The sequence below is a fragment of the Acartia tonsa genome, chromosome 5, assembly GCF_053477335.1.
Source record: "Acartia tonsa isolate MP-2025a chromosome 5, ASM5347733v1, whole genome shotgun sequence".
Classification (NCBI taxonomy): Eukaryota; Metazoa; Arthropoda; class Copepoda; order Calanoida; family Acartiidae; genus Acartia; species Acartia tonsa.
Window position 1 is genome coordinate 28,598,358 of NC_137264.1, and position 12,098 is coordinate 28,610,455.

General features: G+C 33.9%; 1 protein-coding gene across 1 annotated transcript in view; it reads right to left on the minus strand.

Moving 5' to 3' along the window:
* Nucleotides 1-12,098, minus strand: part of LOC145319208 (uncharacterized) — a 37,567-nt gene that overhangs the window by 7,119 nt on the left and 18,350 nt on the right. Inside the window, exons 20-30 of the mRNA XM_080161174.1 lie at nucleotides 11,862-11,935; nucleotides 7,675-7,699; nucleotides 5,919-5,973; nucleotides 5,599-5,658; nucleotides 5,027-5,096; nucleotides 2,984-3,054; nucleotides 1,635-1,734; nucleotides 1,186-1,247; nucleotides 1,007-1,058; nucleotides 709-771; nucleotides 264-342 (exon numbers count right to left, since the gene is read on the minus strand). Coding sequence (XP_080017300.1) covers nucleotides 264-342; nucleotides 709-771; nucleotides 1,007-1,058; nucleotides 1,186-1,247; nucleotides 1,635-1,734; nucleotides 2,984-3,054; nucleotides 5,027-5,096; nucleotides 5,599-5,658; nucleotides 5,919-5,973; nucleotides 7,675-7,699; nucleotides 11,862-11,935 — 711 coding nt within the window. The remainder of the gene's footprint in view (nucleotides 1-263; nucleotides 343-708; nucleotides 772-1,006; nucleotides 1,059-1,185; nucleotides 1,248-1,634; nucleotides 1,735-2,983; nucleotides 3,055-5,026; nucleotides 5,097-5,598; nucleotides 5,659-5,918; nucleotides 5,974-7,674; nucleotides 7,700-11,861; nucleotides 11,936-12,098) is intronic.

Consider the following 12,098-nt stretch of genomic DNA (forward strand, 5'->3'; position numbering starts at 1 on the left):
TTTGTTCGATTTAGGGAAAATAGACCTACCAAGGATTATTCATGCAAAATTTCAGATGGAAATTCGAATTCTAAGTGCCATTTAATCACTGATTACGAGATGGTTGCATTAACCCCCCCCCCCCTTTAATTTAAAATGTCTTTTTTTAAAACAAAAAATCAATATTCTTTTTGCTTGCATTTTAGTTCTTAGTATTAAGATTTCTCATATTCGTTTCTCACGTCTAATCACATATCCTATAATTCTATAAAAGTAAAGTTTACCTTTGTAAGTAGTTCCGTAGGTAAACTGTCAAGAAAAGAAGCTTCCCTTACTGTTATTCTTACTGTCGGACATGGTAACCTTGGCAGAGTATTTATCATTGAAGTGGTTTCAAGAGTTTACACAAAAAAAGAAAGTCAAGGTTATGTGTACCTTAGTTCGACAAAGAAATTAAAATGCAAGTTATTAATAAGATGTTTCGCTTATATCATTAAAAAACTAACTCCATCCTATAAAACTTTGGTGTTAAAATATAATAACAGAAATGATCGTACGGGACTTATGATAAGTCATGCTTACAGAAACATTTGGAAGGTTTTAGGCCTACAGCACGATTACGGATTTACGATATACCGAAATCAAAAATAAAAGCCAGAAGTTGAAAACAAGCGGACAGAAAAATAGCCTAAACGTTGAAAAGCTACGCCCCTGATAAAATACTACTACCTATCTCTAAACCAATCGCTGTACAAGAATCGTATGTAAGGCTGCAACTCTTTGGGCGTTAATCTAAATAAAAACAAACAATAAACGATTCAATGAGCAATACAAAAACAAGAATAGTTTTCATGAAAACTAATACATTTTTTAAATGAAAAGAAAAGATTACTATCCCTTCATGTAAAGACATACAAACTTTAACATATAGAAATTATATTGCCCTCTAAAATCACCTCAATATTAATAAAAACTAACCAAAAAAATAAAACCCTACTGTAATAATTTTGGTTACTCGGGAATTTACCTTGTTGGTACGTAAGGATGGTTTTCTAGCACATCCAGCAAAGTAAATCTATCTAAATATAAAGATTTACTAATGAATCCAATGGAAACAGTTTTAAATTATAATTACTCCTATGTATACAGAAAAATCACGACTGACAGTGAGTAACAAATTAAACAGATAAGCATTTTATTTCCTACCCATTACATGTTGAATAACTGGCTTGACGGCCATCTTTGCATGAAGCTCTGTTGGTATAGCTCTAAAAATAAGATTATTAGGGTAAAATATTTACAATCTTACAATACATGTTTTTTAACAATATTTAGTATCAGTTTTTTTTATCTATTAGAAGTAAGAGCAGTCTGACTGACATGTCATGCGTTGCTTATACTTATTTATCCCATTAATAATTAGATTGTTTACAAGAAGTTTCAGCCGTCTATCCTGAATAGTAGCTAAGAAAATTAAGTTTCTTTCCATAGGTATATTAAGAACGTAAGAACATTAGTAAAATTATAAAGCAGATTCATTACTAAACATCATTTTGCAAACATGGAGGCTATACTAAAGTACTTTTCCCAATACATTAAGCTAAACAATATAGAATGTTCCTATTTCTTCCATTGATCTATACCTTTTTTTCTACCTTATAATTTCCATATTTTGTAGAATTCTCTTGAGCCCAGGTACAGATGTTGCTGGAAAATTGTCAAGGATGTCAATATGCACAGCCATAAACATCACAACTAAATCAAGAGACATTTGCTGTTGACTCAGTTTTCATGTCATTCTTTGTCATTACTCTACGCATCATCACATAACCAGTTTTGATCTCAATGTATTTTTACATCCCTATTTTTTCTCTTTTGGCAAAATTCAAATTATGTACATTCTACATTATGTGTCACTGAAAAATTTAATACTAAGTACATTTAATCTTGTCACCATTTATTTCACTTTTCATGAATATTTAAGTAAGAAAATTTCGTTTTAAGCATAGAATAGTTAATATAGATTAATTACAGAATCATCAAATAGATGTAAAACGCCTTTCAGGCAACCAACCCATTGATCGCATGACCTTTGACTGGAAGTCCTAATTGTTCATGGTAATAAGTTGCCCCATCTCTAACTAATTCAATGCAATGTTGCGCACCTGATAAAATAGCAGTAGAAACCATTTTTAACGTCTTTAGTTATGACGCGGTGTAGGGCGGACACTTAAATCTATAACCTTCCCTCAACCGAGCGGATTACGCCACAATTGCTAGGGGCGCGGCGTAGATGATTGATACTATTCTAAAGAGCTAAAAATAACTGCAGAACCGTTCACAATAACAGTAGCATGAGCTGAGTGCATCAAAAATTTCAGAATGATTATTGAAAAGTACAAAAAGTGACGTCCATGGAAACAAAGATTAATTTTTGAGAATTCAATGCATTTTGAACTCAGAATAAGCAAACAGTCCATGTATAAATGTGAGATCCTTACACTCCCTAGAAATCCAGATAAAAACAAACAAACTGATAAAAGAGCATCCTTTTTTCCGAAATATTGGGTGCAAGCCTCCAGTCAAATGCACTTATTAGGTCAAGCTGTACTTAATTTTTAACAAACGCTTGGTATAATTAAACGCATAATTAAGAACAGTTTAACCTAATAAGCGTATTTGGCTGAAAGCTTGCACCCAATTTACGGAATAATGCAACAAAAATTACGCTCTTTTGTAGATAAATTATTTCACAGATAAAGCGTTTCATGAACAATACTATTGTTGAACCCAAAAAAGGACGGGAGAACATAGAAAATCTTTTTGTTGCTGTGAAATCTACATTAAAAATTTGATATCCCTACTCATATCTAAAACAACCGGTTTATTCATTATTTTGCGTCAAAATGAATTTTTATCTAAAACTTATTTTGTCCTAATAAAAAATATATTAATTTAAAAGCACACCTACTTTACAAGTAAACTAAAAAACAAAAAATCCTACATTTATCTGTTGGAATTGTAGAAAGAGCTGTCAGCAATTTGGGCTGATATTCCAACAAAGCTATAACATCACTAAAACAATGAAATCAGTTATAGGAACAAAAACTAGCGGCTTCGCCCTTAGCCTCTAGGGGCTTCGCTCAAAGAGGTAATGGGAAGCCCCGTCCTATTTTAAATCGTTCCTACAGATAAAAAGAAATTATTATTAAAAAATTGGGAGAGGGAATTTTTTAGGGAGGTGGATGGATGTCCCACCCCTATTGAAAACAGCTTAAAACTATCATTGAACCAATAGCTATATTCTCTTAAGAGTAAAGACCAATTGGTTCAGCAATTTTTTTGGGGGGATGTGATATTTTATTTGGGGGGGATGGGGTTGTCCAAACCCTCAAGAAAATAGCTTTATAACACAACAGAAGCAGTAGGTATATTCCAAGATGAGTAGAGCCAAATCGGTTCAGCAGTTAACCCTTACAGATCGGGCCCCAATTCCCACCTTAATAGATCTCGGCTCCTGGTACAGATAAAGACGTAAAATTTTTTTCTGGTGGTTCATGTGTATTTTTAGAGAAAATTACTTTTTCTAGTCATAGCAGTCAGACCGCTCCTCAGCCGCTTTTTAGCGGCCAGCCGCTAAATTTTAAAACAGCTGTAGAGCGGCCAATTTTGCAGCTAGGATGACCAAATTTTAGGACGAACTTATTTTTTTCAATAACAAAAAAATTACTTTTTCTGAACATCGCCGAAAAACGGCAAATAACAGAAACCGCCATTTTCGGCGGTGAAACGGCGGTTGGCGGCGCAAATTAATATTTTTATCTGTTTATTATTGCTCAAGGATTTACCAAAAAAAAATATATGTCTCTAGCTGTAATAGAAGCCACAATATTCATGATATATGTCTGTAGTAAAAGCCGGACAAAAATCGGTCATAAAGTCGGTCAGGGAGCGGTCAAACGGTCATAACACCACTTTTCTCAGATGGTCATTGATATCTAAGTATTCGCCAAAAAAATTTTAGGTTTCTACCTTATAGGTACACAAAAGTCATAATGTAGAAATCAAGATTTATTTAGAATTTTTTCTACCCAACCGACTTTGACCGGACACCACGACCGACACAGACCAGATATCCTAATAAAATCAACTCTTGCCGACGTATAATTACTAAACTTAAAAAGTCATGAAGTTACAGCTCTCCATCTTACCTACAAAAAAATGAGATTGAAAAAACTAGATCTGTAAGGGTTAATGAGATCTTAAGTTTTAGACGGACGGACGGACAGACAGACAGACATCGTTAAACATCGTAAAATTATTTTTTTAAATTATACAAAATTAAAGCTTTTATGAATATTAAGCTAACCAAGATTAATAAAGACAAAGTTATTAAGTGCAGATGCTTAGTGTTAATAAACTAAGAATAATTTATAAAATCCTTTCATGTTGTATGTTAAAATTCAGCCTTCAATCTTAAATAATGTCAAAACAATCACATTTTCCGATAGTGTTACCGACTTACGGACTGATAAACAGACAAAGTGAATTATAGAGTTGGATACTGAGTTGAAATAATCTAGACATACATATATAATTACTTACAGAATTTGGGTTGGCAATCCGAATCCGAAAACCTCAATCCGCCCAATTTTTAGACTCATTTTGCAACAAAAATCCTAATTCGCAATTTCAATTGCAGATTCGGATTGTTGACTTTTATGACTTTTATAGTTCTTATTAAAAATTTTCATCTAAAATGTGGCAGAAAAAAAGTATTCTGTTGAATATTAACTTCAGGTAAAAAGAAGGGTAGCATTTAAAGTTTTTTTTTGTTGTATTTTATTAACTTTTATTAGCTTGCATGATAATTTTAGGTTAGTATAGGTTAAGTAGGGTTTAGAAAAATTTTTATTTGTGAAAATATTCCTAGAATCGGCAATCCACTGATCAATTCGCTATTTTTTTGGGGGGTAAGAATCCGAATCCGACCCAAAAATTGGGCGGATTGCCAACCCTATACAGAAGAGCTACGCTACAAATAAACCTGTTTGTAAGCTCAACTAGAACATCTTCTCTTCTCACAAGCATTTCAATAGAATCCATAGAGAATTTACCTTAATACAGTAACAAGTAAAACTAAAGAGTTGTACTTGGTAGCCCCGTTATGGCACTACAAGTATAAGCCCAGTATTAATTTACGTGAAAACGTGTGCATCTTTTTAAAATAAAAAAACCGGCTAATATGCTCAAAATATCATACATAGCAGACAAATATAAACACTAATACTTCATAGAACGGTTAAAAATTATTTCAATTTACATATTATAGTCAAATAAATGGACAAACGCAGGAGTCTTAAACGTCGGAGTGGACAAACGCACTAGTGAAAACTTAACCTAACATATTTAAAACCATTTTTGATATTTTTAAAATGTCTAACCCCTGCGGGGGCCTTATTTGTATATTTATGTCTTAACCTAACCTAACCTGTATAGATTTACTTAATTAAATTAATATTTTAACACTCCTGCGTTTATCAACTCCGATGTTTTGGACTCCTGCGTTTGTCCTGGAACCAAAAAAATATATCTAATTTAATTGTTATTAGCTATTACCTACTAGATATGGTTTGTTTTTAGCCAAGAACACCAAGGAGTCTTTTTTCAATTCCATTACTAAAATTTAAAACAAAAATATTGATGTTCATTAAACAAATAATTCTTTTTCGTAAAGATGACACATTTCAGTATCTATTCAAATGCTCTATTGAAATGTAAACAGCTGTAACGACCATTATAAAATTTTTGGTGTATGTATAGTCCCTTTCGTTGCAATGCCTCTTAAATGGCGATTGTAAAATTTCACATTGGTCAATTTTGGAACATACGTACAATGGCAGCTACAGGGTTGCTTCGCTCCTCATAATAAAACTTACGTAGATGTTGCTGACTGTTCACCATCTCAATGATAAACATATCTGGTAAAACTTTCTAAAAAAGAATCATAAATATGTAACAACAAATTGACACTAACTTCTTTGCTTATTTTATATAAAAATGAAAATTATATTCAAATCTACAGTTGAACTACAATAACTTTAACTTATTTATTGACAGTACCTTTAAAAATTGAAATTTAACGGATTATTGCTTTTCGCTTTGAAAACATTAAAAGATTTTTATTTGAACTTTTTTAGATGCAAATGGCGTGCACAGAGTTTTTCCGGGGGAGTGTATTTCTTGATGAGGTGAAAAAAAAGGGGAACGCCTTCCCAATTTTTTATTTTATGGGAGTTTTGACATCTCCTTCCGCACGCTTATTGCTAAAACATCATCTCACATTTTTTTTCTCTTTACCCAAGGGCCAAATGGATAGGCAAAAACCTTAAGGATAGAGCTTTTTCAATTTCGTTTTACATTTCAATTAATGCTTGATTGAGTAATAGCGTACTAAATTCCATCTATTATTGAAGAGGAAAATTGTTTTTATTCCTCATATGATTGCATTACTGACTGACCAACGTTCAGACTCAGGATAAATAGAATAGCTGTGCAACAAATTGAGAATGCCATATACAGGGCGACCACCGCCTTTTTGATATTAATATTGAAAATAACGTACTACAAAAAAAATACAATGAACACAATAACGTACATTTTTTGAAAAAATAACGTACAATAACGTACCATAAAACACATATACATCTATAATACAAAGTAGTACGATGTCTGTCTGTATGTCTGAAGCTTAAGATCTCAGTAACCACTGAACCGATTGGGCTCTACTCTTCAGGGAATATACCTGCTGGTCCTGGGATGGTTTTAAGCTATTTTCTTGGGGGTGGGACACCCCCCCCTCAAAATGAAAAATATCCCCCCTAACAAAAATTTCTTTTTAAAACTGAAATAAATTTTTTTTTACTTTTTCTTTATAAATCTAAATAACACCTTTTGATTAAACCTCTTGGGGCAAACCCCTAGAGGCTAGGGGCGAATAATATCTATAATACAAAGTAGAACGATGTCTTTCCGCTAGTATTTATAGAAAGTAGTATACTACTGAAATGCTTGATTGAGTTTTTTTTTATTTTAAGGAAGCTTCAATATGACGTCATAAATCCCAGGATAAATTGGTAAAATGGCACGCGAAGCACGGAGAATTTTTTTGTTGTAGTTTTTATGAAATACAAATACATTAATGATTCCTAATACTAATCATACATTACAGAAAAACGTACAATAACGTATGCTGAAATGTTCATATTTTACACAAAAATCAATAACGTACAAAAAAGTTCCAAAAAACCTAAAAGTGGTGTTCAATATGAACATATTGAACATAACGTACATAGTGGTCACCCTGCATATATGTATACAGGGGTGTATATTCTGCACAAGATTCATTTTTATTCCACTCCTAGTTTTTTCCAGCAAGGAAGGGGATAAAATGGAAAAATATTTTCAGAACTCTTTATTTTAATCATATTATGCCCCTTTCCATATATTTTTTTGTTTTTTTTCACCAAAGAGGGGAGAAAAATAGAATAAAATGCTTTCAGTCCTCATGATTTTTACATTTTTTTCCCCCCAACCACATAATTTTAATTTTTTTTGCCCCCCCCCCCCCCCCCACCCCCTCAGCCGGGTCAAATTTGCAGAATATACACCTCTGCATAGATATGTAAGACTTACCAAGACATCACTTCTTTCTGCCAACCTAAATATTTTATATAATTAACACAATGAATATCCATCTTTTTGTGTGGGGCGGATGTAATATTTTTAGTGGCGTAGCTACTCTATAATTCGAAATGTCCGTCTGACTGTCTGTCTGTTAGAGACAAAAAGAGGGAAACGTGATTTTCTCGGCTCCTATAAAATTTAGAATGCTAATGTCTTTGTCTAATCAACATGCTAATGTCAACATTCCGATTAGTATGGAGTATAATTAAGTATGAAACATCCGTAGCGGTCAGACTGCGCCTAGGCAGCTTTTTAGCAGATTTTATTTTTCACAACTGATTTTCTTGGCTCCTGAAAAATATAGAAGACTGAAACTTCTTGTCAACATTCCCATCTATATAGAGCATATTTAATTATCAAACATCCGTAGCGGTCAGACTCAGACTACTTTAAAGCAGCTTATATTTTTCACAACTGATTTTCTCGGCTCCTGTAAAACAAATGAGGCTGAAACTTCTGGTCAACATTCCCATCAATATAAAGCATAAAAAAAATTATGGTAGTCTGACTGCTTTAAGCAGCTGTTTAGCTGTTTTACTTTTTACAACTTTAAAAGACATATTTTTTAAAGGTTTAGTGATTTTTAGTGTTTGCATATTCTCTCTCCTTCTTTTCTTTGTTATGATATCAGATAATCTGCTGTACAACTCACTTTTATACATTCGTTTTTTATGCTTTGCTACTTTTGGATGTTGTCATCCTTGTATTCCATGCTATTTTATTATATTGGATGAGGTATCAATCGCCGTTTTGGTTATCTTGAAGGAAATATACAACCACTAAACCTATTTAACAGATAGTTTAAATGTACACTTCTCGAGTGTAAAGGAAGGATAATAGCAACGGGTCATAACTGAAGTCGTTAAAGTTAATAATGGTTCCTTCAATGATACATAAGGCGCGTACCGATAAAAGTAAGACAAGTAACAATACTCTTTCCAAAGGCACAATTCATAACTCGAACTATTGCGAATAGGGCCAACGTAAACTTAATAGGTAAAATAACCCAACATTACCTAACCTATTTATCAAATGGCTAGGTATTTTGTGAAATTGTTGCCGTGAAGCTGCAATTCTAAGTTTAAAGACGTCATTGTGGCGTACCCAATCATTTATATGTTATCCTGTAAATTAAAGGGGGGGGTCCGTAATGACATCTATTCGTAAACCGTGAGCAAAATGGTCTAAATATTTAGCTAGACCCTTCAAACTTGGTATATAAGCCTAGTCCTATAGGTATTACATCTAAATGGCAAAAAAATCCAAAAAAATTTATTTTAAGGTTAGGTTAGGTAAGAAAAACCCTGCGGAAATGGGGTTTTTAGGCTTTTTTGGGTCTATTTTGATGTGGAAACTTACCTTAAATTGTTTTTTCTTAGGGTTTTAACTTAAATACACTGTGTCTATTCATATGGGCATTATTTAAGATGATTCAGCAAGTCTTGGACCGACCCCAGGGGGCTAGGTGGGTGGCCCACAGGGGTTAAGTGAATTTTCCTAATATATATGTTGTGATACATCAAATTATAGGTTTTTTAGGTCGAGGAACTCAAATTCAGAGCTAAAATAAGCATTAGACTAATCTGAAGCTAGCCCCAGCGGGCTACGTTGGTGGCCCGCAGGGGTTAAGTGTATTTTTTCCAATATATATCTTGTTATATATCAAAATATAGGTTTTTTAGGTCAAGAAACTCAAATTGTCAGCAAAAATTAGCATTAGACTAACCTGAAGCTAACCCCCCCGGGCTAGGTTGGTTTTCTGCAGAGCTTAAGAGCATTTACCTAACCTAACCAAGAAACTTACTTATATTTTTACAGGTTTTTCTTGAATAAACTGTGTCTATTAATGAGGACTTTATTTAAGATGATCCAGCAAGTCGGGGACTGACCCCAGCGGGTTAGGTGGGTGGCCCGCAGGGGTTAAGTGCATTTTTCCCAATATACATGTTGTGATACATCAAATTATAAGTTTTTTATGTCAGTAACTCAAATTCAGAGCTAGAATTAGCATAAGATTAATCTGAAGCTAGCCCCAGCATGCTAGGTCGGTGGCCCGCAGGGGTTAAATGCATTTTTTTTAAAGTATGTGTTGTCATACATCAAATTATAGGATTTTAGGTCTTTACAGCTAATAAAAGCATCAGACTAATCTGAAGCTAGCCCCAGCGGGCTAGGTGGGTTGCCTGCAAGTCTTAAGTGCATTTTACCTAACCTAACCTAGAACCTTACTTGTTTTTTTAGGGTTTTTTTCTGGAAGAAACTGTGTCTATTTATGAGAACATTATTTAAGATGATCAAGCAAGTCGGGGACCAACCCCAGCAGGCTAAGTGGGTGGCCCGTAGGGGTTAAGTGCATTTTTAAAAAGTATGTGTTGTCATACATAAAGTTATAGGTCCAGAAATTCAAATTTAGAGCTAATAATAGAATCAGACTAATCTGAAGCTAGCCCCTGCGGGCTAGGGGGGTTGCCTGCAAGGCTTAAATGCATTTTACCTTACCTAACCTAGAATCTTACTTTTTTAAAGGTTTTTTAACTGAATAAACTGTGTCTATTCATGAGAACATTATTTAGGATGATCCAGAAAGTCGGGGACTCACCCAGGCGGGCTAGGTTTTACTTAGATACACAGTGTTCATTCCTAAAGCCATCATTTAAAAGATTCTTCATACAGGAGGCTGACCCAAGGAGGCTAGAAGAAAGGCCCGCAGGGGGTTAACTAAAAATTTTCAAAAGTATTTACTGCATCATACTACAGTTTTAGTTAGGTCAAGAAGCTAAAATAAGATTTTTCAGATTCCGATGATTTGAGATAAAAAAAATTGAGTTTCTTAAACTAAAAAACCTAGGTATAATTTGATGTAAGACAACACATACTTTAGAAAAAATACACTACACCCCTGTGGGCCACCCACCTAGCCCACTGGGGTTGGTCCCCAACTTGCTGGATTATATAAAATAATTATAGACAGAGTTTATTCAAGGAAAAAACCAAAAGAATTAGTAAGTTTCTAGGTTAGGTTAGGTAAAATACACATAAGCCCTGCAGAAAATCTACCTATCCACGGGGGGTAGCTTCAGGTAAGTCTTATGCAAATTTTAGCTCTGAATTTGAGTTTCTTGACCTTAAAAACCTATATTTTGATATATAACAAGGTATATAATGGAAAATAATGCATTTAACCCCTGCGGGCCACCGACCTAAACCCGCTGGGGCTAGCTTCAGATCAATCTTATGCTAATTTTAGCTCTGAATTTAAGTTACCGACCTAAAAAACTTATAATTTGATGTATCACAACATATATATTGGAAAAAATGCACTTAACCCCTGCGGGCCACCCACCTAGCCCGCTGGGGTCAGTCCCCGACTTGCTGGATCATCTTAAATAAAGTCCTCATTAATAGACACAGTTTATTCAAGAAAAACCTGTAAAAATATAAGTAAGTTTCTTGGTTAGGTTAGGTAAATGCTCTTAAGCCCTGCAGAAAACCAACCTAGCCCGGGGGGGTTAGCTTCAGGTTAGTCTAATGCTAATTTTCGCTGAAAATTTGAGTTTCTTGACATAAAAAACCTATATTTTGATATATAACAAGATATATATTGGAAAAAATACACTTTACCCCTGCGGGCCACCAACTTAGCCCGCTGGGGCTAGCTTCAGATTAGTCTAATGCTTATTTTAGCTCTGAATTTGAGTTCCTCGACCTAAAAAACCTATAATTTGATGTATCACAACATATATATTAGGAAAATTCACTTAACCCCTGCGGGCCACCCACCTAGCCCCCTGGGGTCGGTCCAAGACTTGCTGAATCATCTTAAATAATGCCCATATGAATAGACACAGTGTATTTAAGTTAAAACCCTAAGAAAAAACAATTTAAGGTAAGTTTCCACATCAAAATAGACCCAAAAAAGCCTAAAAACCCCATTTCCGCAGGGTTTTTCTTACCTAACCTAACCTTAAAATAAATTTTTTTGGATTTTTTTGCCATTTAGATGTAATACCTATAGGACTAGGCTTATATACCAAGTTTGAAGGGTCTAGCTAAATATTTAGACCATTTTGCTCACGGTTTACGAATAGATGTCATTACGGACCCCCCCCTTATTATTTTCTACTTAAAACACTAACCTTAAAATAGAAGATTTTTTAAGATTGAAGAGTGAATTTGACAACTGGGTGCGTAGAGATTTACAGTCCATTTTCTGATATATAAATAATATTCATTTCTTATAATCAATGACATTTTGTCCCTAGGAAGTACAGCATCATAAATCTGTTAGAGAAATATACATTTAGGGGCATGGTGCTGTAAAAATTAACATATTTTGTATAATATCTAAAAATTTACCTGATTTGTAAAATGGG